This window comes from Meles meles, chromosome 6 (genome assembly GCF_922984935.1).
Source record: "Meles meles chromosome 6, mMelMel3.1 paternal haplotype, whole genome shotgun sequence".
In the NCBI taxonomy this organism is placed as follows: Eukaryota; Metazoa; Chordata; class Mammalia; order Carnivora; family Mustelidae; genus Meles; species Meles meles.
The window spans coordinates 65,616,677-65,639,565 of record NC_060071.1 but is presented as its reverse complement, the minus strand read 5'-3'; the positions used below and the strand labels follow the sequence as shown (position 1 = coordinate 65,639,565).

The following is a 22,889-nucleotide window of genomic DNA, read 5'->3' as shown; positions in this document are numbered from 1 at the left end:
TCAGTGCCTGCCACTCTGATCGCCTTTATTATGATAAGCAGGATCCTGGCTGCAGAGAGCTGCCAAGGAGGTCTGGTCTCTCTCGTCTGCTCCCATATGCTCAGCCTTCAGCAAGCCCTAAGAGGCTTGCCTGGCTCAGGCTGGGACTGGGCTGCAGGGTTTCCACAGTTCTGCCCCTACCCTGTGCCAGACCTTCAGCCTCAGGGGAACCAGCTTCCCACTACTGCTCCTAGGACTTGCTCCCCTCCTCGGGGCATCTGCAGTCGTGATGCCCCTCATCTGAAAGGGGTGCTCCATCTGTGGGTCCTGGAGCCCTGCCAGAGGTTTCTGGAGATGCTGGTTGGCCCAGCCTCTTGGGGAAAAGGGGAAGATGCTAGGCTAAGGGAGTGATCCGGGGGTGGAGCCCCAACCTGTTTATAGGATTGCAGCTCCTCAGAGGCAGGCAGATTCGCCCCATCCCATTAGGATAGTTGCTGACAGCCATCCAGGGAGCTGGCCTCTTGGCAGGAGCTGGAACGGGAGTGGAGCCAGAAGGGTTGGTATGGAAAGACTGACAACTAGGGGACCCCCTGGCCATCCTCACCAGGTAAGAGTGTCACCAAGCCCATGGGTATCACTCAGGGCAGGGCCTGGGGCTGGGGTGCATTCTGAGAAGCCTGACGCGGTGAAAACCAAGGTGATTCTGGTCCCTGGAGAAGGCCTGGCTCCCAGGGCTGGGGTCTCTGCCCAGGCAGGGGCTGAGGGTGGGAGGCAAAGGGTAAGAGAGTCTGTGCTTGGGAATGGGGAGTGGGGGAGGGGGTGGATGGATGATCGGCATCCATAGAAGGGAGGGCCTGGGAGACAGAACCTTCTCCCTCCACTGTGAGTGATCAGCCAGCAATCCCCTTAGAGGTCCTTACCCTCCTCCCTGCCAAAGCTTGCATACCGCCTCAGAGAACACAGTGGCTGCGTGTCACAAGAGGACACCCCACCAGGCCCATAGTTCATCACGGCAGGTAGTGGGCCTCCTGGAACTGGCAGGGGCCAAGAAACCACCCTGTGTGTCCCCAGAGCTTTTCCAGGCCAAGTCCCCATCCACTGCCAGTTACTCACTGGGCCAAGAAAGGAGGTTGCCACCAGGCCAAAGAGATCTATAGACTGCTAGCCCACTCCTTCCATGTGCTTCTCTCAGGCAGGTTTCTCATCCTGTGCTGTGGACCAGGGCCAGAGGGACTCTGGCTCTTTGGGTCTCCCCTGGTGCCCCAGGCAAGGGCCATGAAAGAGGCTAAGTATGCCAAATACCATCCTGAGGCATTTGCCTCCTTCTCAGACTTTGCCAGGCTTCTGGAGCCTTGGCCTTGAGACCCAGGCCTGAATCAGATCCAGCCAAGTAGCTCCAGACGGGTGCTCCTGGAGAAAACTTGCCTGGCTCAAGTCAGGTACCAGGCCATCCTGGGAAACATAGAGAGGGACCCCTTCACTGAAGGACAACACCTCCTGCCCCAGCCCCTGTCAGCCTGAGGTCTAGAAGACTCGCCCCCCCAAAACAAGTGGACACTGATGAAAATGCCCAGATGCCAGTCTTGCAAGACCCAAGGCTGCAGAAGCGGGGCGGTGGAGGGGCCGGACGGCTCAGGCTCCATCTGCTCCTCCCATCAGCAGCTGGAGCCCCAGAACCCAGCCCTGGAGGTTTCTGATGTACCTGTGTTCATCCTCATCTCCCTGGAGAAGGCTGGGCATCCTTTTCCTCTGCCTGCTCTAGACCCAGCCCAGCGGCAAAACTGAAGCCCAAAGTGCAGTGACTCTGGGGGCTTGAGTCTGCCCACATGCCTGGAAAGCACATAGCCCCAGCGGATGCTGTTGGGACTGGTTGAATCCCCGAGATTGGACCCTCAAGCCCCAGCCTTCAAGTCGACTCCTGGGGCAGCCTCAGCAGTGGCCTTGCCCAGCCTCGTTCCTGCTGGAACAGGGGCCTGGAGCCTGTCCTGGCAGCAGGAGCTGGGTCGGCAGGCCAGGCCAGGCATCCGGACATGCTCTGGGACTTGCCTGTTGCAAGACCCAGGAGATTCAGCTCAGCATGACTCAGGAGATACAGGGCCCGAGGCTGGGCCTGAAGTGTCCACTCCTCCTCTCTGCAACCTCCCTACCACAGTGGGTTGCTGGGGCCCAGCAGGGGGAAAGGCAGCTTACTCATTTTCTTTCTGCTGGTGAAGATCCCACGGCTGGACCCCTGTATGGGGGAACTCCAGCCACATCAGATTCGCTTGGGTCACATCCCCGGTGATGGGCAGGGGCCAGCACCGAGCCCCTCCAAAGGGAGGAGGCTGGAGGATGCCCTGGGGTCCCTGCATAGGGAGAAACAGTGGCTGAGACTCCCAGCAAGGAGGTACTCCCAGAAGTCTATGGGAAGGAGCAGGGGGCTCGGGAGGGGTGCAGGGAATCCCTGCTGGAGAAGCCCTTCACAACTTTCAGGGTCAGTCATCAATTAAGGAAGGACATTTCAACAGGGGAGGAGAAGACCCAATGCCCTCAGGAGAATCCTATTAGTTAGTTAGTTCAATATCCATATTGGTCCAGGACAAATCTATGAAATTCTACTGTTTAGATATCCAGAGGGCGGTGGGGGAAAGTTGCATGCTTTTACAAAGGAACAAAGTCCTGGGGAGATAGAACAGTACGGGAGGTGTGAGCTCTGACCTTGAAGACCTGGGCTTGAATCCTACCTACGTCACTCACTAACTCTGTGACCTACGGCAACCTTTCTAAGCCTCAGTTCTCTCATCTGTAAAATGGGAGGAAATGAGAGTACTCTCTTAGGAAAGACAAGAGGATAAATCAGTTTGGAATACATAATCTGCTTAGTACAGCACCTAGAAACAGAATAAGCCCTTAATAAATAGTAATAAATAATAATTATCTAGAAACTGCTTACTTTTTTGCTAAGCATTCTGCAGACATTAACACATTTAGCCTCTATTAATGAGTCCCACTATTTATGAGGAAATGGAGGCTCTAAGAGATTTAGTGACTTGTCCAGGGTCACACAGCAAGTAAGCAGAGGACCAAGGTTTAGATCCAGATATCCTGTCTAGGAGCCTGCCTTGCCCACTCCACTCAACTTCCCCGAGTAATGACCCATCATTGTATCTATTGTCACAGCCTATCCTGTGATGCTCTGTGTTAGTGATGGTTTTAGAGGTGATGAGAAATGGGGCTTCACCCTGGGAAAAAAACCCTGCTAGGGGACAGTGGGCTTTCTGAGGTTGAGAGGCTCTTGGTGACCAGAGAGAGAAATGGGCAACGATGCTCAAATTAGATATGGTGACTGGCTGGAAAGGAGCAGGTGGGGACACTTTGTAGCCCACACAGGCTGTGGCCTCGGGGATGAAGGGTAGTCTGGGCTGCCTCTGTCCTTCCCCTGTCCTGGAGTGCACACAGAAGCTCAGAAGCAATTCTGTCCCCGGAGGGGAAGGGGTCCCACCTATTCCAACCCCGGTTGGTCTCCCATGCCCTTACTGCTGCAGCCCAGGACCACGGCACCAAGGACAGTGGTGGGCAAAAGCTGTTTGGCCCCAGAATGCCTGGCAGCATCACTGAGTGTGTCAGGAGAAACCTCAGCACAGAGGGGTGGGGTTCGGACCGAGCAGTCTGTTCTCTCCCTCTAGGGGGAGGCCTCTGCCTGCTGGAGGCTCACTGTGAGGGTCCTGGAGGCACGGAACCTAGGCTGGACTGACCTGTGTGAGTAACTATTTCCTAGGCTCCAAGGGTATAGAGATGACCAGGCCCTGTGGGAAAGGCCCAGGTGGGAACTTGGGGGCTGGTTTGGGCTGCCCGCAGTGACTGCCAAGGTCATGGTAGGAACCATGGTGAGGCCCCTGGAGAGGAGTGTAAGGAATTCTCTCTTACTCTGTTCTCTTAACGTTGGCAGTGAGTGAGGCAGACCCCTATGTGACCCTAGAGCTGCCAACCGTCCCCGGAACAAAGTTCAAGACCAAAACAATCACCAACTCCAGTCATCCTGTATGGAATGAGACCTTCAGTTTCCTGATCCAGAGTCAGGTCAAGGTAAAGGCCAGGACTACCCACCTAAGGACAGGCTGTATCCTCCTATCAGAGCACACTTTTCCTCCAGGGCTCAGTCAGAGACACTGAGGAGGAGGAGTGTCTTTGTTCCCAGCCCAGTGCGCTGTGTGGGAGAGAACGTGTGACCCACCCTGTGGCAAGTTGCTGGTCCTCTCTAAGCCCATCTGTGGAGTAGAGGCAGTAAGAATCCCTTCCTAAGGGGGTTGTTGAGGTCAAATGAGATAAAGCGTGGAAGACTCCTAATACAATGCGTATACATATATATCCTAATACAATGTGTATACCTAATACATATGGTGCCTTGGGGGCAGCGAAGGGGGGAAGTGTGCAGTGGTGGGGAAACACTGAAAGAATTTTATTTTTTATAAAAACAAAAATTAGCAGGGGAAGATTAGGAACTTTGCTGGATTTCCTTTTAATGCTTTTACGTTTTACTATTATTTTTATTTTGAAGTACAAGGTATGGAGGCATAATAATCTTTTCCGACCCTGGGCGTCAAGTAAGGGCTCAACAGGTGTGAAGTACAGTAATGAGTAAATAATGTGCTAAGTTGCTGTTCTCGGGTCCCTAGAATGTTCTGGAGCTAAATGTCTATGATGAGGACTCAGTCACGGAGGACGATGCCTGCTTCAAGGTTCTCTATGACGTCTCAGAAGTCCTCCCAGGCCAGCTGCTCCAGAAGACCTTCTCCCTGCGTCCCCAGGTGAGTGGGGAGTCCCACCCCTCTGCACCCCGCCCCTCTGCCCTCCAGGCTGAGGAATTTCCCCACCTTCTCCCTTCCGCTGGAATGCTGCTGTGTTGAATGTGTTCACAAAAGAGGGAAGCCCCTCCCAGAGATATTTATATCTGAATCACTCATTGCAGAGATTTTAGTCACGCGAGGGAGGTTTCTGGTGGTGGTGAACTTCCTAATATCAATCAAAACCTGCATAACTAACCCTTGGGGCAGTTGGGGTGGGGACACTCCATCACTTCTGCTCACTGCTTGCCTGTGGTGCCCAAGGCCTGCTTTATGAAGGTCTCTGCTCCTTCTCTAGCAGGGGAAGGCTGGGGAATGGGAGGGTGGGGTTCTGGGATCAGGTCCCCCTCAAGAGGACCAGGGCATCCTTAAGCGTCTTTTGGCTTGTTCTCCTCATGTCCTCCTTCAGCCCTGCCAGGGAGAGAGGCCTGTTCTCTGCAGACTCATCAGCTGTGGCTAACTTGGGTAGGCAGCCCCTCTTTCCTCCAATTCTCAATTCCCACATCTGTAAAGTGGGAAGAAGTGTAGTATCACACCTTCCTGAGCGACTGCTCGAGATGAGACAATGCACGGTCAAAGAACTGTGTCACCTCTAAAGATGTATAAATGTTCACGACTTGCTCATCATTGATTTCAGGGACAGGAGGAGCTAGACGTGGAGTTCAAGCTGGAAAAAACGTGAGTAATAATCACACAGCTCAGGGAGTGCCTCAGGACCCAGGCTTTATTTAGGGAAATGTCTTTGACCCAGATTCTCTGTCCCTCCTGCCCCCACCCCTGCCAGTCTGCGTGGGCGGGGAGGGGTCCTCTTAGAGGAATGAGGAGACAAAAGTCACTGCTTCCTTGTCCACACTCTCCCTCTCTCTCCCACATGGCAATCTTCAGAAGCCCCTCCCTCCCCCTGAGTGGTATCCAGGACTTAGGGTCCCTGGGAATCACCCAGGGAGGCCCCATGGGGGCTTGAGGCTGTGCTGTGAGGGGCAGCTCAGTACAGGGACCTTTTGCATTTGTCAGGCTGAGCTCCGGATATTCTGATTTTTCCAGGTCAGACTCTCCAGAAAACCTCATCACCAATGACGTCCTTGTGGTAAACCACCCTCCCTGGGCTTGTGAGGAGGAGCTGAGGGAGGGAGCCCCAGAGCCAACACTGAGGTTAGAGGTGCCGAAGGGACAGGCAGAGACAGGGCACTGTGGTAAGACCACCCCAGGCCACTCAGCTCAGTGGTTCCCCTGGGGCTGTGGTCAGGGGCTGGGGGCTGGGAAGGGCCAGGGCCTTAAGAGAACATGGAGAGAGGGAGGCCAAGACTCTGCTGGGGGGAGATTTGGGCCCAAGACTGGATGGTTGAGGGAGTGTCGGGGCGAATTGTAGGTGCTCCTGACAGGGTTTCATTACCTGTGATGGACTCCTAGCTCTTAGCCTCAGAAGGTGGTGGGCAACAGGCCAGTCAGGCCCAGCTGGGGTGTTAGCATTGCAGTAGCAGAGGCCCGGAGGAAGTTTCCAGAGCGCTGCACTTTCAGCCTGGGGGCTCTGGGACAGAGTCGGGGGTCAGTCAGCTCCTCTTTGAGACAGTGGAGGGTCTTGATCAGCTCTTCTGAAACAGTGCAAGCTCACAAGTTCACAGCAACAGGAATAGGTGGTAAACAATGGACTAGAAGCTTTCCACTCAAAGGTCACCAGGCATGACCTGGCAGCAGGGCCTAATGTGAGGGAAGGAGGCCTCTACCCTCAGGGTCATACAAGGACCTGCTTGATGGGCTAGTGTTACTTTTACAAATGCATGTTAAAATCGTCATACCTGTGGCAGCTGTTTTTTATCTGAGGGGCTGGAGAGCGGTGCTGGGCAGGTAAACTCAGCCAGTCTGAGGGAGAGAGTCAGTCAGGAGCTGGGTGGGCTGTGGGCATCAGGTGACAGGCATGACAGAGAATACAGTGGGCTCCTTTGGCAAGCTGGTCAGCTGGAGGACAGCTGGGACATTGGTCCATCATCCTGTAGGCCAGCGGTTTGCGTGCTCCTGTTTGGGAGGAGTTGTGGGAGAAGGCACTCTCCAGGCTGAGCCTGCAGAGAAACACCGAGAGGAAAGAACGGTGCCTGAGGGTCGGGTGGCCTTCAGAGATCCCCCAAGTTCAGCAGATCTTTGAAAACTGGGGGTGTGCACAGGGTGGATGTGGGGCTCCCCCCCCCGGCTGCTCCAGAATCAGATGAGGGGGTGGCAGTTCTGCTTCCAGTCCCACTCTGGTCCCACTTCCTGTTCAGTGTGTGGTGGATTTGGGACAGTGGGGCTCAGGGGGCGAGGTTGAGGGGACCTCAGCCTTCCCTGCTGAGCCCCCGGCCCACGATGTGATCTGCCCCAGGCCCGAGAGCTGTCCTGCCTGAACGTCTGTCTGGACTGTGCTGGGAGCACCACCACGGACACGGGTGAGGCCTGCTCAGTGCTAGATGGAGTGGCTGGGACACCTGTGCGGGCCCTCTTTCTTCTTGCTCACACAGCACGAGGGCGACAGGTCTCCTGTGGACTCGAGGGTCTCCCTGACCTGGGGGATGGTGTGTTGCAGGAAGTGGGAGTCCCATGGGGGCTGTGGGGCCCAGCAGGCTGGGGAGGGCCCATTCCAGAATCCTGGCTCTCGTGGTCCAAACTCCCAGGTCTCGCCCATGTCCAAGCAATACTGCCAGTTTTTTGGGGTCCCTGCTCAGATTCCTGGCTCTTGTTCCCCTCGTGCTAGTCTGCCCACTCTCTGCCTAGACCAGGACAAGCTGGAGCTGGAGCTGGTGCTGAAGGGGTCCTATGAAGACACGCAGACATCCGTGCTGGGTCCAGCCTCTGCCTTCCGCTTCCATTACATGGCAGCGCAGGAGGGAAAACTGAGTGCGTGTCTAAGGGTGGGTCCTGGCTTTGCAGCTCTCCCCGCCATGGGCCAGCTCCAGCTGCTGCGGGCCAATGCCAGGCCCCTGTGTCCTCGCCAGCCTCCCCAGAGAGGCACCAAGCCCTTGGCAGATAGGGAGAATCACCAGAAGCCTGGAGTGGGTGCGGGGACTGCCCTGCCTTGTCAGACTTTGAACTTTTCAGTGGCATCTGCCTCGATGCTCTTAAAAGAAAACCCCATCTCTGTGCCTCCAAGGCCCTGCATGGCCTGGCTCTTGTCCAGCTCTGCTGCCTCACTTTGTTCTATGCTCCCCCTCTTTCATGATGCTCCAGCCTATATGTCTCTTCTTGCTTTCCCAACACACCAGGGGTCTTCGGGGCTCTCCTCTGGCTCCTTCCAAGGCTGCCTGCTCTTCCTCCTCCTCCTCTTCTTCCTCCACTTCCTCCTCTTTTAGATCTCAGCCAAGAGGGGCCCTCCTTGACTCCCCATCTTAAATAGACCCCACATACCACACCTTTGGTTATTTTTTCATATTACACTGCTTAAGACTTCCTTTACAACATTTTTTCTCCTGTATAACATTTGCTAACATCTGTTCATTACCTATTTTGTTATCAATTCATATACACAACTCAGAACAAAAAATGTCAGCAAGTATTTTAATAATTAGTCATTATAAGTGGTATAATTATAATAACTGTAAATATTGTGATTATATTATTAGAGAGGGACTGTGTCTGCCTGGATCACTGTCTAGATACTCAGTAAGGATTGGTTGAATGAATGAATATTTCCTTCCAGAGCTCTGCAAGTAACAGCTGGAGTTCAGACGAGTCAGCTGGGCATCTCACTGTGCCCCTGAGGTCCTTGGCCGTAAGAAAGGAGGTGACCTTTCACGTTCCTACTACAAATGTAAGTGGCCTCAACTGGATGGGAAGTGCCAGTGAGAATAAAGATGGAGAGCCCAGGCCCCCAGGGGATACCCACATACCTCTCAGGGTTGAGAATATTCTAATCCAGTCTCTCACTTTGACTTCAGACCCCAGGAGTGAGGCTTCGCCTCAAGGCTGAGAGCTGGTAAGGGACATTCATGTCTGGGGGGGGGGGATGGTGTGTGGTGGCCATGAGGCAGGGAGTGCTGTGGAATGGGTGGCCCTTGGGGTTGAGAGCAGGGAGGTAATATGGCAGCTAGGCTGGGCGTGGCCAGCCAGTGGTTGAGCTATGCAGTGCCCCCTGACCTTCGGATCCTCTACTGCCCCAGCCCTAAGGAGCTGGATGTGCACCTGGGCTTCGATCTGTGTGCAGAGGAGAAAGCCTTCCTGAGCAGGAGGAAGCAGGTGGTGGCCAAGGCTCTCAAGCAGGTCCTGCAACTGGACAGAGACCTACAGGAAGATGAGGTTTGGGAGTACAGGGGAATGTGGGTATAGTACCTTCGACTGGCCTTAAGGAAGTACCTGATCTTTGCCCTCTCTAGACACTCCAGTCAACAGAGATGGGAGTGGCCTGTGTGGGCGGGGGCGGGGGGGGCGGTAAGCTATGGGGTTCTCACTCCCTTTCGGGCCATCCAGGGCCGAGAGCGTCACTTCCTGGGAGAGGGAGGGGCTGGCTGTTTCGGTCTAAGTCTGACTGCATCAGGGCCTGGCCCCAAGGTCCCTTCCCTCCATCCTGGTCCTGGTTAAGCTGACCTGTGTCTTTGTCGGTCCAGGTCCCCATTGTGGGCATTATGGCCACAGGTGGAGGTGCCCGGGCCATGACCGCTCTCTACGGCCACCTGTTGGCCCTGCAAAAGCTGGGCCTCCTGGACTGTGTCACCTACTTCAGCGGCATCTCGGGCTCTACATGGTGAGGGGCCTGGGGACTGGAAGAACAGAGATGATCGGGTCCTAGAGGAGAACGGAGCAGACACCAGGGGAACCCCTCTATGTGTGGAAGTCAAGTGGGTGTGCGCACTACAGTCCAATGGGTGCCAGGTGGCTTTCTCAAAAGGGAGGAAGTAGGTATTACAGAGATCCTCCTGTAAGAAGGGGTTGGAGGACACCCATTCCATGCTACCGGAGAGGGCTAAGGCAGCTGATTCAGGAGGAGCTGGGGTTTGAGTCTCTGCAAGCCCCTTGATTCTCAGTTGACTCATCTCCAGAACGGGGTAATAGTAGTTCTTACTCTGTATGATTGTCCTGGGGCAGCCCAAGTAAAACACCTGATCTGACATGTATCAGGAACTCCGAGTCAGTAGATCTTTTTTCTTTAAACATGATTATCTCACTTAAATCCTCATAACACTCTCTAGGGTAGGGTTTGTTTCTTTTTTTTTTAAGTTTTCACTGTCCCTATAGTATAGATAGAGAAATTGGGATGAAGAGGTACTATCTTAACCTCTTACCTAAAGACAACATTGCCTCCCTATATACCCCACCCTGCCTATGATGAGGTGGAATTTCTCACTTTTAGACATTCGTTCCTTTGTGTCTTACTGAAATGTGACTTGAAGCAGTAAAAGGAGAGTAAACTCAACAGGATTTTAGATGACAGCTGTGGACAAGCAGTCTTCAAGGGCTTCAGGACAGGCCCATGAAGATGGGTGTAGGGTCTAGATCTGTTCTGTACAATGCAGTAGCCTCTAATCATGTGGTTATGAACCACTTGAAATGTGGCCAGTCCAGATTGAGATGTGGTATAAAGATAAAAATAGACAGAATTTTGAAGACTTGGTCTGAAAAAAAAAAAACAAATTTATGTTAATTTTTTATATTGATTTCATGTTAAAGTGAGAATTTGGGGGTATATTGAATTAAAATAATACTATTAAAATTAATTTTTATTGCTCTCTTCTTACTTTTTCAAAATGTGGTTACTGGGAAATTTTAGATTATATCTGTGTCTCACATTACATTTAAATTGGACGGCGCTGCTCTGAGAAAGCCCCGAGACACATTTTCCAGATGGGCAGGGCCTTGGCTGCAGGAGCATCACCTTGGGAGACGTGTGAGGGTGGGAAGGAGATGTCGCAGTGACTCCGCCTCCCGTCATACTGTCCCTTTATTTTCCCAGGACAATGGCCCACCTCTACGGGGACCCTGAGTGGTCACAGAAGGACCTCGAAGGACCCATCAAATATACCAGGGAGCATCTGGTCAAGAGCAAGATGGAGGTCTTCTCCCCGGAGCGCCTAGCGAGCTACCACCAGGAGCTGGAGCTGCGGGCACAGCAAGGCTACCCCACGACTTTTGTGGACCTGTGGGCTCTCGTGTTGGAGTCCATGCTGCACAACCAGGTAGGGCACCAATGCTGGCAAGGCCGAACCAGCGTGCACCTGTGATCCTGGGGCAGCCACGCAGTTAGCTGCTGCGCACGCGCATCTCCTACTGGGTGAAGGAGGCTGGGGTCTGTGGGGAAAGGACGCAGGGACCATAGTGTCTCAGTGCCGCCTGTACTTTGGGATCCTGCCATTTTGAGTCAGGCTATTTTTCAGTTCGTGGCCATAAAACAGAGATTTCTGGATCTCTCAGGAGCTTAGGGACGAGTCAGTGCCAAGGTCAGTTAAGCAAACAGAACTTTCACTGTGCTTATTGTGGCAGTGAGATTGCTCGAATAATTTTTATTTTATAAATACTGCAATATAGAATATCTTCTTCTATATCTTCATGGTAGTGTAAAAAGCACAGACTCTGGAGCCAGATTGCCTGGGTTTAATCTCAGCGCCCCTTCCTAGCTCTGTGTTCTTTCGCAAGTTACTAACCTCTCTGTGCCTCAGTTTTGGCATCTATTCAGTGGGGATGAATGAGAATAGTACTTATCTCAGAGGCTTGTTGTGAACACTCAATGGTGCTTTGGCATAGAGTTAACATTATTAGCTATTATATATATATATTTAAGATTTTATTTTATTTATTTGAGAGATAGCAAGTGAGAGTACAAGCAGTGGGGAGGGGGAGAAGCCAGCTCCCCACTGAGCAGGGAGCCTGGAATCATGACCTGAGCTTAAGGCAGAGGCTTAATTAACCATTGGAGTCACCCAGGGACCCCAGCTATTATATTTCTTTACTGTTTATTGTAACACCATGAAGACCAAACTGAGCAGATAACATTTTTTATAAATTGCTTCTTTAAGGTAAATTTAGTAAGTCAACTGCTTAATCTTACATTAACTGATACAATTACTGAAATCAGTTCTTTTGTTTCCACTATTGTTTTACCACATATAATTATCTGAATGTTTCTTTTAAAGCACTTGAAACAACTAAAACACTCAAAAAAGAATCTTTAACATTTGTTATAAAAAAGTAAACCATCAAATACATTAGCAGAGGAATGATTCATACCTTCCTTATCTTAGGGCATCAGAAGTTTGACCAAGAAAGATTATCATGTAAACTAACCAAAAGTGAATTGCTTTGGATTTTTTTCTTTAATTTTTATTCTTGCTGGTAAGAGCAATGTTCCCTGGAAGTTACCAACCATTCTTATTTTTTATGTATTTGTTTAATAATATTTATTATAAACAATATTTATCATTAAATATTATAATAATCTTCAGACCTAAGAAAATGCATTAAGCATCAAGAATAATGAAATGAATATGCCCAATCTCACCAACAAGCCTAAGAAATAGAATGTTACAGAAAGACTTGAAGCCCTCTGTGGATGCTTCCCCAGTCCCATTTCCCTCCCACCCTCAGAGGCAACCACCGTCCTGAATTTGGGTTTATCATCACATTTATATCTTCAGTCTGTATACATGATTGGATTATATAATACATAACATATAATTACATAACATACTTTATTTACCTCTATTATATATTTTATTGTATACACCTTTTATTGTACATCCTTAAGAAAAATATAGTGTTACTTGCAGAAATGGTTTTGAACAAGTCTCCTTGCGCACAGATGTTAGAGGTTCTCTGCACCTCGAAGATACATACCCAGGGATGGGGTTCTTAGCCCATTGGGTACATGCATCTTCAGCTTTCCTGCCCATTGCCAATTGTTCTCCAAAAAAGGTTTCATTAATTCACACTTCCACTATAAGTGTATTCTTTTTTTTTTTCTCTACACGCTCTTCAGACTTTTAATTTTTTGTTCCTCTTATGGGTGTCATACAAAATTTTATTGTAGCTTTCCATTTCCTTAATTTTTAGTGAGACTGATCATATTTTCATGTATATTTGTCATTGGGACTTCCTCTTCTGTGGATTACCTACTCCAATCCTTTTTCATTTTTCTATTAATTCACCTCTAATATTATTGTGTGGAATGCCTTATAGATGTTGGATATTAATCCTTTATCAGTTCACTAGATTTTGATGCATTATTTTAATATAATCTGGTCTATCATTCTTTTCCTTTATGGTTTGTGCATTTAGAGTCTCCTGAGAGAGATCTTTCCCTCTCCTAAAGTTATAATCTCCTATATATTGTTATAAAAGTTTTAAAGATTTGTTTTTCACAATTAGGACTTTAGTCTTTAATAGATCTTCAGGTATTATGTGAACACGAACCCAGTTTTATTTTTTTCCATAGGGAGAGCAAACATATTAAACTTAATACTGTTTATTCTTTTTTCTCTGCAAATCTGCATCACTACCTGTATCCTGTGTCAGCCTTCATATATTCATGGGACTCTTTCTGAGCTCCATTCCATTCTAATGGGACTGATTCTCCAACATGGGCCAAGACCGCACTGTTTTAGAGACCCTGGGTTTGTAATGCATGCAAGTATCTAATAGGGCAGATTTACCTCCTTTCACCACCTTGATTTTTCTCAGCATTACCCTGGCTCCTTCTGGCCCTTTGCTCTTCTATACATGTAATAGAATCAGCTAGTCATGTTTCATGAGAGATGTTAGCATTTTTGTTGAGAGGCACCTGGGTGGCTCAGTTGGTGAAGCATCAGACACTTTGTTTCAGCTCAGGTCATGATCTCGAGGTCCTGGGATGGAACCACATGTGGGGTTCCCCACTCAGCAAGACGTCTGCTTATCTCCCTCTCTCTCTGCCCCTCCCCCTGCTCCCATGCACACTCTCTAAAATAAATAAATAAATCTTTTTTAAAAAGAATTTTTATTGAAGTGGCATTTAATTTTTAAAACCCATGTAACTACTTGAAATATTATTTTATTAATATATCCTATGTATTCTTCAGATCTGCTTTTAAAGTTCACGTTCAGTTGTGAACTTCTGCTAATTCAGTTGTGAATTATTAATGACTTTTCTGCCTGGTGGTGGCAGTTAATTACTATAGAGTTGGAAGAAGCTTGTTTTAACAGTTTACTTTATGAGGTGCTAAAAAATGCAGTTTGATCTGAGGCTATAAAAAAGACTTTCATTTAATTACCATTTGATCTTCCAGTAATGACTTAACAAGGTTTAAGGTACAAGGCACAAGGTTCATAGTCATTTTTTAAAAGACAAACAAGGTTTGGGGTGTTTTTGGTTCACCAGAAAAAAATCTTGTGGCATGAGCACCCATGTGGTTTAAAAAATTTTGTCTCAATGTTAAAGCTTTTTAAGTATTTTTTTAAATTATCATGCTTTATATCTTAAAGCTAACATTCATTGTATGCTTTTTAAAATAATTCTTTAATCAGATAAATTTAGTGTGTATTTCAAATCTAAGTTTTTGGGTAAAAGCATTTATTATCTCTATTTTATGTTAATATACAGCTCCAAAAGTCATTTTAAATGTCAGAAAATATAACTCCATAAGAAATCACAATTTCATTAATATTATTATTACAGAAATAGTATACCCTGAACTTTACACAGAGTTTTATTAGCCTGCACACTTCTAGAATAGTGCTTCAGGCTTTGAAAACAAAACAAAACAAAACAAAACAAAAACATGCTTGTAAAATATACCAGTTATAATCAGTGCTTCTCAAACCATGTCTTTCAGACTTTTTTCTTTTATCTTTTGCTGGCAAGCCCTGAACTGCTTTGAAGTTGCTCACCATTCCTTAGGATGAAAATCATAGTTTTTCTCTTGTCTTTTTTTTTTTTTAAGATTTTACTTATTTATTTGACTCAGAGTGAGAGAGAGAAATCACAAGCAGGGAGAGCAGAGGGAGAGGGAGAAGCAGACTCCTGGCTGAGCAGGTAGCCTGATGTGGGACTTAATCCCAGGACCCTGGCACCCTTTTTTCTTTTGTCTTTTCCTGAATTAAGGTCTTACATGTTTTTCTTCAGTTCTGGCCAGAAAGGTTTTGGCTTTATTCCCCCCTGCCCATACAGTACCTAGACCACGTCAACACATTGCCAACACCACACCCAGCTCCCAACATCTTCAGGGGACACGAGTCATCAGAGTGGTGACCTGCAGGGCTGGGAACACTCATTTGGAAACGGGGGTGGGGGGATGGGGGGCGGGGCCTGGAGCACCTGCTGCTGCTGGTGAGCTATTAAAAGGAAAAAGAATACAGTGTTATTTCAGTAATACTGTATTTCAGTATTTCATCTATTTCAGTGGATGGAGGGGGTGAGCTGACGCTTTTCCCCCAGGTCAGAAATGGTGCCTCTGGAGTAAAAGGACACATTTCCTCTCATCTTACATGTCAGAAGAGCAGACAAACAGGATTCCCAAATCAGAAGGTTTTGAGAAGGGAAATCACAGTTATTAATCAAGCTCCCTCCCTCTTCAGTACCCCCACATACTCACACCTGCGGGTCTGACTTGTTCCTATGGTACAGAGCGCCAGGGGCTTGAGCTGCATTGGGGGATTTTTCCCGTGGTTTCCCTATAACTTAGGTCCTGCAGAGTACTCCTACAGAACTTGGGGAGGGCGGGTGCAGGAAGAGGACCCATCAGTGACAGAGGGCTGCGGGAGGAAGACATACACTGGGGAATGCGGGGTCCTTGCCATGGGTGTGGGAGGGGGACTCCTCATAGGGAAGGTGGGGCTAGAATCCTGGGACACATACTTGGCTAATCATCAGAATCATCTGGGGAGATTGAAGAAACATTCCTCAGTGGCTTCTGCTGATTCTCAGAAGTAACCTAGTCATCTATTTAGCACATCCTCTAGGTAAATCAGATGATAAGGGCAGATCAGGCAGTTTAGGAACCTCCGAGGTCTAGCTGCTGAGTGAGGTGCTTTCCAGTTTGGAGAGCCCCGAAAGAGGGCCTGTGGGTCCGTGCTACATGTCTCTCTCTGTCAGAAGCAGTCACCTCCTGGGGCAGGCCCTCTCCCAAGGGCAGCTTCAGGCAGCCACCACCATTAACCTTGCTGATGCTGGACATGAACCCTATTGGCATCTCTGGTCTGGGATGGAACGAGACCTTTCTCTGCCCCTAGAACTCTGGGAAGCTTTCCCAAAAGGCAAGCCATAGTCCCTGCCATCAAGGCAGAACTGGGTATTTTATTGAAGAGAAAATTGGAAACAGAGGCAAGAATAAACAATGGGGTACAACTTCATACTGTGAAAAGCAGGAAAGAGGAGGGCAGGTAAGGGAGAGGCAAGGATGCCTGGAAAGCATTTTGGAGGGGCCGAGACTTGGACTGCATTCATGTAAATCAAGAAGGGGCAGCCTATCCCCTGATGGAGCTTATAGTGTATACTGTAAAAGGGGATCCCTATGTCCTTTCTGGAAAGCAGTGTGTGTGTGTGTGTGTGTGTGTGTGTGTGTGTGTGTGTGTGTGGTCTGTGCATCAGAGTCCCCATCCCCTCCACCCTTCAATCCATAAAGATGGGGCCACGGGCCACAGGAGCAGAGGTGTCACTCCTGACACCATAGTCCTTGTGAATGGCATTCTCTTGAGATATGTAGTGTGCAACCTTCTTAGCCTTACGTGGCAACCCCTGCATCTGGTCAGATTATGGGAGTGGCAGTGAGAAGTGGATGTGTGCACCCACCCATGCCATCCAAAGTCCAATGGAGAGCTGCCTGCTCACCCTCAGCCTCTGCCCCCCACCCCCCCATCAACTCCACGCAGTCCTGGTGGAGTTGCTGCCTCTAGGGTGCTCCCAAACACACCTAGGCCCTCATGCCTCCCACCCCAGGTGATGGACCAGAAGCTGTCGGAACAGAGAGCAGCACTGGAGCAGGGCCAGAACCCTCTGCCCCTCTACTTGAGCCTCAATGTCAAAGAGAACAATCTGGAGACCTTCGAATTCAAGGGTACAATCTTTAGCCCTGCCCACGTAACCCTCCAACACACACACACACTCATGCACACATGGATACAGGCATACCACCCTGTGCACGGGTCTTTAGAGAATTCAGACAGGGAACTCTTACACAGATTCCTCAGCCTTCTGGGAAGAGAAGCGGTTCTGATGGGCTGATGAGCCAGGCAGCGGAGCTCATGGACCTGGTGGGGGGTGGGGTTGAGGATGTGGTCAAGGGGCTGGGTGGGGGGTGGTCAGTCCAGGAGTCAGTCAGGCAGGGAGAAGGCTGGGGCCAGCTGGGGCCGGCTGGGGAGCAGCATCTTTGGCCCCTGTCAGAGCTGGGGCGCTCCCCACCCCACTCGCCTCTCATTCCTGCCTCTCACTCCTGTTCCCATAGAGTGGGTGGAGTTTTCCCCCTATGAGGTTGGGTTCCTGAAGTATGGAGCCTTTGTCCCTAGCGAACTCTTCGGCTCTGCGTTCTTCATGGGGCAACTGATGAGGAAGCTCCCTGAGTCCCGGATCTGCTTTCTGGAAGGTGAGTGGTGGTTACTCTGAAGATTGTGGCCGGTCCTGAGCCAGGCCTCCCTGACTGGGCATGATTCCTGTGCTCAGGTCTGGCAGAGACCCCACGGAGGGGGTGGTGGGACATTGGGGTGGGGCTGTGAGAGCAGCTCACCTGCCTCCCGTTTTCCATCCCCGTCCTCTGTGTGATGGGAGGCCAAGTGCTGAGGCCTGAGGTTGACTTTTGTCAGGGGTTTGGCCTTCAGGTATCTGGAGCAATATTTTGTCCCTGAACTTGCTGGATGTCTGGTATGACCTCCTCAGTTCTGAGAACACCCGGAAGCAGCACCTCAAGGACAAGATCAGGAACCTGGGTAAGAAGCCAGGCAGGAAGGGGAGCCTGGGCTGAGGCGGCTTCCTCTTCAGATGTTTGGGGGAGGGGCACTCTCCGAGGGGAAGCAGGCCCAGGCATTTCCAGGCCTTTCACCTGACCCACGTCTGTTTCTCTGAGCCCAGAGGAGTCTCCTGCCTCCTTGAAGACCTCCTCGTGGCTGGAGGCCTCATGGCTGCAACCCGGGACGGCACTGGCCAAGGCATTTAAGGGCTTGCTGACGGGCAGGCCTCTCTACCAGCACAGCTGCAACTTCCTCCGGGGCCTCCAGCTGCACCAGAACTACTGTAGCCAGAAAGACTTCTCCACCTGGGCAGGTAAGGGCGCCCGCCTTGTCTCCCTAGGGAATAAGCATGAGCTCCCGGGGGGGACAGGGACCGTAGTTAGGACTGGCAGAGGACTTGGGGGTGAGTCATGGCATACCCTTCTGGGTTCGGCCTGCAGCAGATCTTGGGAAGGGCTGGGGTGGCGTGTCCTCACAGAGTGACGTCAGAGGACAGAAGGGGACATGGAGGCAATTGCAGTGTGAAGGGTAGAAGATGTGTGGCCGAGGAACTGACTGTCAACTGCCTCCCCCACCAGACTGCCCGCTAGACTCCACCGCTAGCCAGTTGACCCCTCAGGAGCCCCAGCTCTGCCTGGTAGATGCCGGCTACTTCCTCAACACCAGTTGTCCCTCCATGTTCCGGCCAGGCCGCAGGCTGGACCTCATTCTCTCCTTCGACTACTCCCTACCCTCGTCCTTTGAGGTGCCTCTGGTTGCCCCACGGGAACCCCAGACACCCTGTGGCCCGGCCATGCTCCAGGAGCAAGCCACTGGGCCACTGGCCCTGACCTCCTGGGCCCCCAAGGGGAGGGAAGAGTGACAGACTCTGACTCACAGACTCCTGCCAGGGCCCTTGGTTGGGAAGGGCTATGGAGGTGCTGGGGCGCTGGGCTCCCAGGACAGGTGGACAGGGAGGAAACTCACTGCACCCACCCAAGAAGAATCTGCGAGGAGATCCTGGCCTGTCCACAACCGTCCCCTCAAAGTGTCTCTGGGTACTCAGGAGTAGGGCGGGAAGGGGGCAGGAATAGGGCCCTGGTACAGAAGTGGGTCCCTTACTGAGGCCCTCAAGGCTCTGGAGTTGCATATCCTAGCAACAGAATCCCAGATGGGAGCAGAGTGCTAGGTCTCTGCCTCCCCTGAAAATACTAACCGAACAACATTGGCTGACCACTGGAATGCTTCACCTCCCTCTGAGGAGACACTGGGTTTTATAACTGGACCACACACAGGCCAGAACAGGTTGTCCCAACATGGAGCAGTCCAGTTGGGCTGGAGCTCTAGCATTTTCTAGAGCACTGACCTGAGATGACCAGGAAGTAGCCAGTTCTCTCTGGACCCCCTACCCCCAACCAGACACTGCAGCAGACTGAGTCGTACTGCCGGGCCCAGGGACTGCCATTCCCTCTGGTGGAGCCCAGCCCTCAGGACCAACACCAGCCAGCAGAATGCCACCTCTTCTCAGACCCCTCCTGCCCGGACGCCCCGCTCCTGCTGCACTTCCCACTGGTCAACGCCTCCTTCAGGGACCACTCAGCCCCCGGTAAGGCATCCCCTCCCTTCCTCCCAAGCCTGGCAGGCCAGACCCTCGGAGGCATGGCCTGCGAGCCTCCCAGTGTTCCCATGGGGGCCGGTGGGTGCAGGGGTCATCAGGCTAGTCCCACCCAGTTCTGGACCCGGCAGTGTGCTGGTCTCTGTTGGGGACGCCATGTCCCTGCAGAGCTCTCTGCTGGCAAAGTCACGGTGCTGTTGTCCTGTGTCATGACCCCAGGCTTCCCCCCCCCCCCACACACCCCTGCTCACCTCAGCTGTACCTGGGCTCCTCTGCTCTCCTGGGGTGGTGTGTGGGCATCCGGGCCTCCAGAGGCCTTCCTGCGTCATCCCCGTCTGCAGCCATCTCCACCCCTGCTTGGCACCAGGTTGTTGGAGGGCCAGGCAGCCAGGACAGAGAGGCCCCCCGCCCCAGGCTCTCAGATTCTCCTGATATTACCTGAGATTTCAGTTGGCTTCTCCCTCCCACCCCAGCCCAGCCTGTGGTCTTTTCTCAGGAAGCTAGGCCTCTACTCTGGGGGTCCCTGAAATGTAAAACCTCATCACTATGCCTTCCAGTCCTTGCCTCCTGCCAACTGGTCAGACCTTTCAGGTGGGGAAGCCTCACTTCTTTTGTGTGTTATTTCTGGCTTTCTGGTTCCCACTCTAATTCCACACCTTCCAGATTTACCCTTAACAGGCTCAGTCCGCATCTTGGAATTCTCTCTCTCTCTCTTTCAACAAAGACTGCTTCTTACAAAGCAGAAATCCCTTTGGTTTTCAGACTCCTGTTTCCATCATGAGTTTTAAGAACCCTTCACTAGGCTGACTGACTCTGGTCCATCTGTTTGCTCCTTGCCCCGGAAGGTGAAACAGATACCATGGTGTTGCCTCAGGAGTGGGAGTGCATTGCCACAAGGAAGTGTGGGGAGCAGCAAACCTTTCATATCTCCAAATAGTACCCTACTCTCCACATTTCTGTTTCCAGGCAAAGGACACAGAGGCCTAGGGGGAGAGCGAGGAGCCCCTTCAGTGAGGAGCAGCCCACCGCTTTGCCCAGCCGCAAGGCGTCCTCCTGCTCAGCTCTGGAGGCCTCTGGGTCCTAGTCTTAATCCCTCTCTCCCCTGGGCAGGTGTCCAGCGCGGCCCTGCAGAGCTCCCGGAGGGCCAGGTGGATCTCACTGGGACCACCTCGCCCTATTCTCTGTTCAACATGACCTACAAGGAGGAAGACTTTGATCGCCTACTGAAACTTAGTGACTATAACGTACGGAACAGCCAGGGCGCCATCTTGCAGGCCTTGAGGACTGCCATGAAGCACCGGGCCCTGGGGGCCAGGCCTCGAGCAGCGCAGAACTGAGGCGGCTCAGGGACCCCAGCACTCTGACAACCCTTCAGGGGCTGGGGGTTTAACCCAAGCACTGCTGGGTAGGGCCACAATCCTTGCTGGGCTGTCCACCCCTGGGCTGCCTCTGCAGCAGTTCTCACCACCCAGAAGGTCTGCACGGCACTCCAAGTTCTTCCTCACTTTCATTGCTGGCTTGAGAGGAGCTGGAAGTTAAACTCACCAGACCAGTGTGCAGCATAGCTGGTCTGACTAGAAACATGTTCCCATGCAATGACTCTCATGCCAAACAGAACAGATTTGGGGTACACACTGCCAGTGTCAGACCAGGGGTAGGCAGGTCAGGGCCTGACTGAGAGGAGGCTCCAGGCATCAGGAATCACACTGTGTCCCGAGAACCTCTTCTTCATCCCCTCCTCCCCTTTCTCACTCTTCTTTGATACTATCTTTAAGCAACTATAGCGACCTATAGTCCACACACAACATGATTCATCCTGCTAGAAAGTATGACTTGATGGCTTTTACTACATATTCACAGAGTTGGGCAAACCTCCCCAGAGTCATTTTGAGAAGATTTTTGTCACCCCCAAAAGAAACCCCTCACCTCTTAGCTGTCAACCTCAACCCTCCCTCCCCAGCCTTAGGCAACCACTAATCTACTTTCTGTTTCTATAGATTTGCTTCTTTTTTTTTAATTTTTTAAAATTTTTATTTGATAGACAGAGATCACAAGTAGGCAGAGAGAGAGAGGGAGAAGCAGGCTTCCCGCGGAGCAGAGAGCCTGATGTGGGGCTCGATCCCAGGACTCTGGGATCATGACCCGAGCCAAAGGCAGAGACGTTGACCCACTGAGTCACCCAGGTGTCCCTCTATAGATTTGCTCTTGTGGGCATTTCCTATACATGGAATCATACAGTATGTGGCCTTTTGTGTCTGACGTCCTTTACTCGGTAGGATGTGCTCAAGGGTCATCCACGTGGTAGAGGGCGTCAGTGCCTCATCCCTTTCTGTGCCTGAGTAAAAGTCCCACACTTACCTGATGGTCACTGGGTAATGGACCCTTGGGTTGTTTCCACTTTTTGGTCATTCCAAATAATGGTTCTTTGAACAGTCACGTACAAGTCCATATGTGGAAAGTGTTTTTCATTCTTCTGCATATCTACCTAGGAATACAATTGCTGGATTATAATGTAATTCTATGCTTCACCTCTTGAGGGCCTGCCAGTCCCTTTGCCAAAGCTGCTGCCCCATTTTTCTATTCCTATCGGCATTACACCAGGGCCGATTTCTCCATCTCTTAGCCCCCACCTGTTGTTGTCTGTCTTGATTTCAATTATCAGAGTGGGTGTAAAGTGGTATCTTATGAGCATTTCCCTAATGACTAATGATGTCAGGGACCTTTTTGTATACTCTAGGCCTTTTGTAGATCTTCTTTAGAGAAATAAATGTCTATTCAGATCTTTTGCCCATTTTCATTGGATTAAGTGTCTTTTTATTACGAGTTCTGTATATTTTCTACATACAAATCCCTGACCCAATGTATGATTTGCAGTTTTTCTCCTTATCTGTGGGTTACCTTTTTGCTTTCCTGAGGCTATCCTTTGAAGCACAGAAGCTTTCTTACTTTGATGGTGGCATTTACATATATATTTTTTTTTTGCTGCTTGTGCTTTTGGTGTTGTATTTGAAAAACCATAGTCTAACCCATGGTTATGAAGGTTTACACCGGTTTTCTTTTAATAGTTTTATGGCTTCAGCCCTTACATTTAGGTCTTTTTTTTTTTTAAAGATTTTATTTATTTATTTGACAGACAGAGATTACAAGTAAGTAGAGAGGCAGGCAGAGAGAGAGAGAGGAGGAGGCAGGCTCCATGCTGAGCAGAAAGCCCAATGTGGGGCTCGATCCCAAGACCCTGGGATCATGACCTGAGCCGAAGGCAGAGGCTTTAACCCACTGAGCCACCCAGGCACCCTATTGGGGTTTTTTGTTTGTTTGTTTTTGTTTTTGTTTTAAGACATTTAGGTCTTTGATCCATTTTGAGTTCACTCTTGTATATGGTGTGAGATAGGGGTTCAACTTCTTTCTTTGGCATATGGGTATCCAGCTATCCCAGCACCACTTGTTGAAAAGGCTATTCTTTCCCCCATTGAATGGTCTTCAGGGAGAGTTCCCTGAAAATCAGTCACCTGTGGATGTGAGGGTGTATATCTGAACTTATTTCATTGATCTGTTTGTCTCTCCTTACGCTGTACCACACTGCGTTGATTACTGTAGTTTGTAATCAATTTTGAAATCAGTAGTTG

The 22,889-nt window shown here is 50.5% G+C and overlaps 1 protein-coding gene across 1 annotated transcript; it reads left to right on the top strand.

Moving 5' to 3' along the window:
* The first annotated feature begins 541 nt into the window (after nt 1–541).
* On the top strand, nt 542–21,158 carry PLA2G4D (phospholipase A2 group IVD). Its single transcript, XM_046009663.1, has 20 exons — nt 542–586; nt 3,645–3,717; nt 3,908–4,044; nt 4,635–4,766; nt 5,440–5,480; nt 5,847–5,889; nt 7,156–7,219; nt 7,545–7,681; nt 8,467–8,577; nt 8,705–8,742; nt 8,927–9,062; nt 9,371–9,507; nt 10,714–10,936; nt 16,666–16,783; nt 17,171–17,308; nt 17,541–17,648; nt 17,791–17,982; nt 18,248–18,414; nt 19,068–19,254; nt 20,374–21,158. Exons 1-20 carry the CDS (start codon nt 542–544, stop codon nt 20,598–20,600), a joined length of 2,454 nt encoding a protein of 817 aa, XP_045865619.1. The 3' UTR covers nt 20,601–21,158.
* The last annotated feature ends 1,731 nt before the right edge of the window (nt 21,159–22,889 follow it).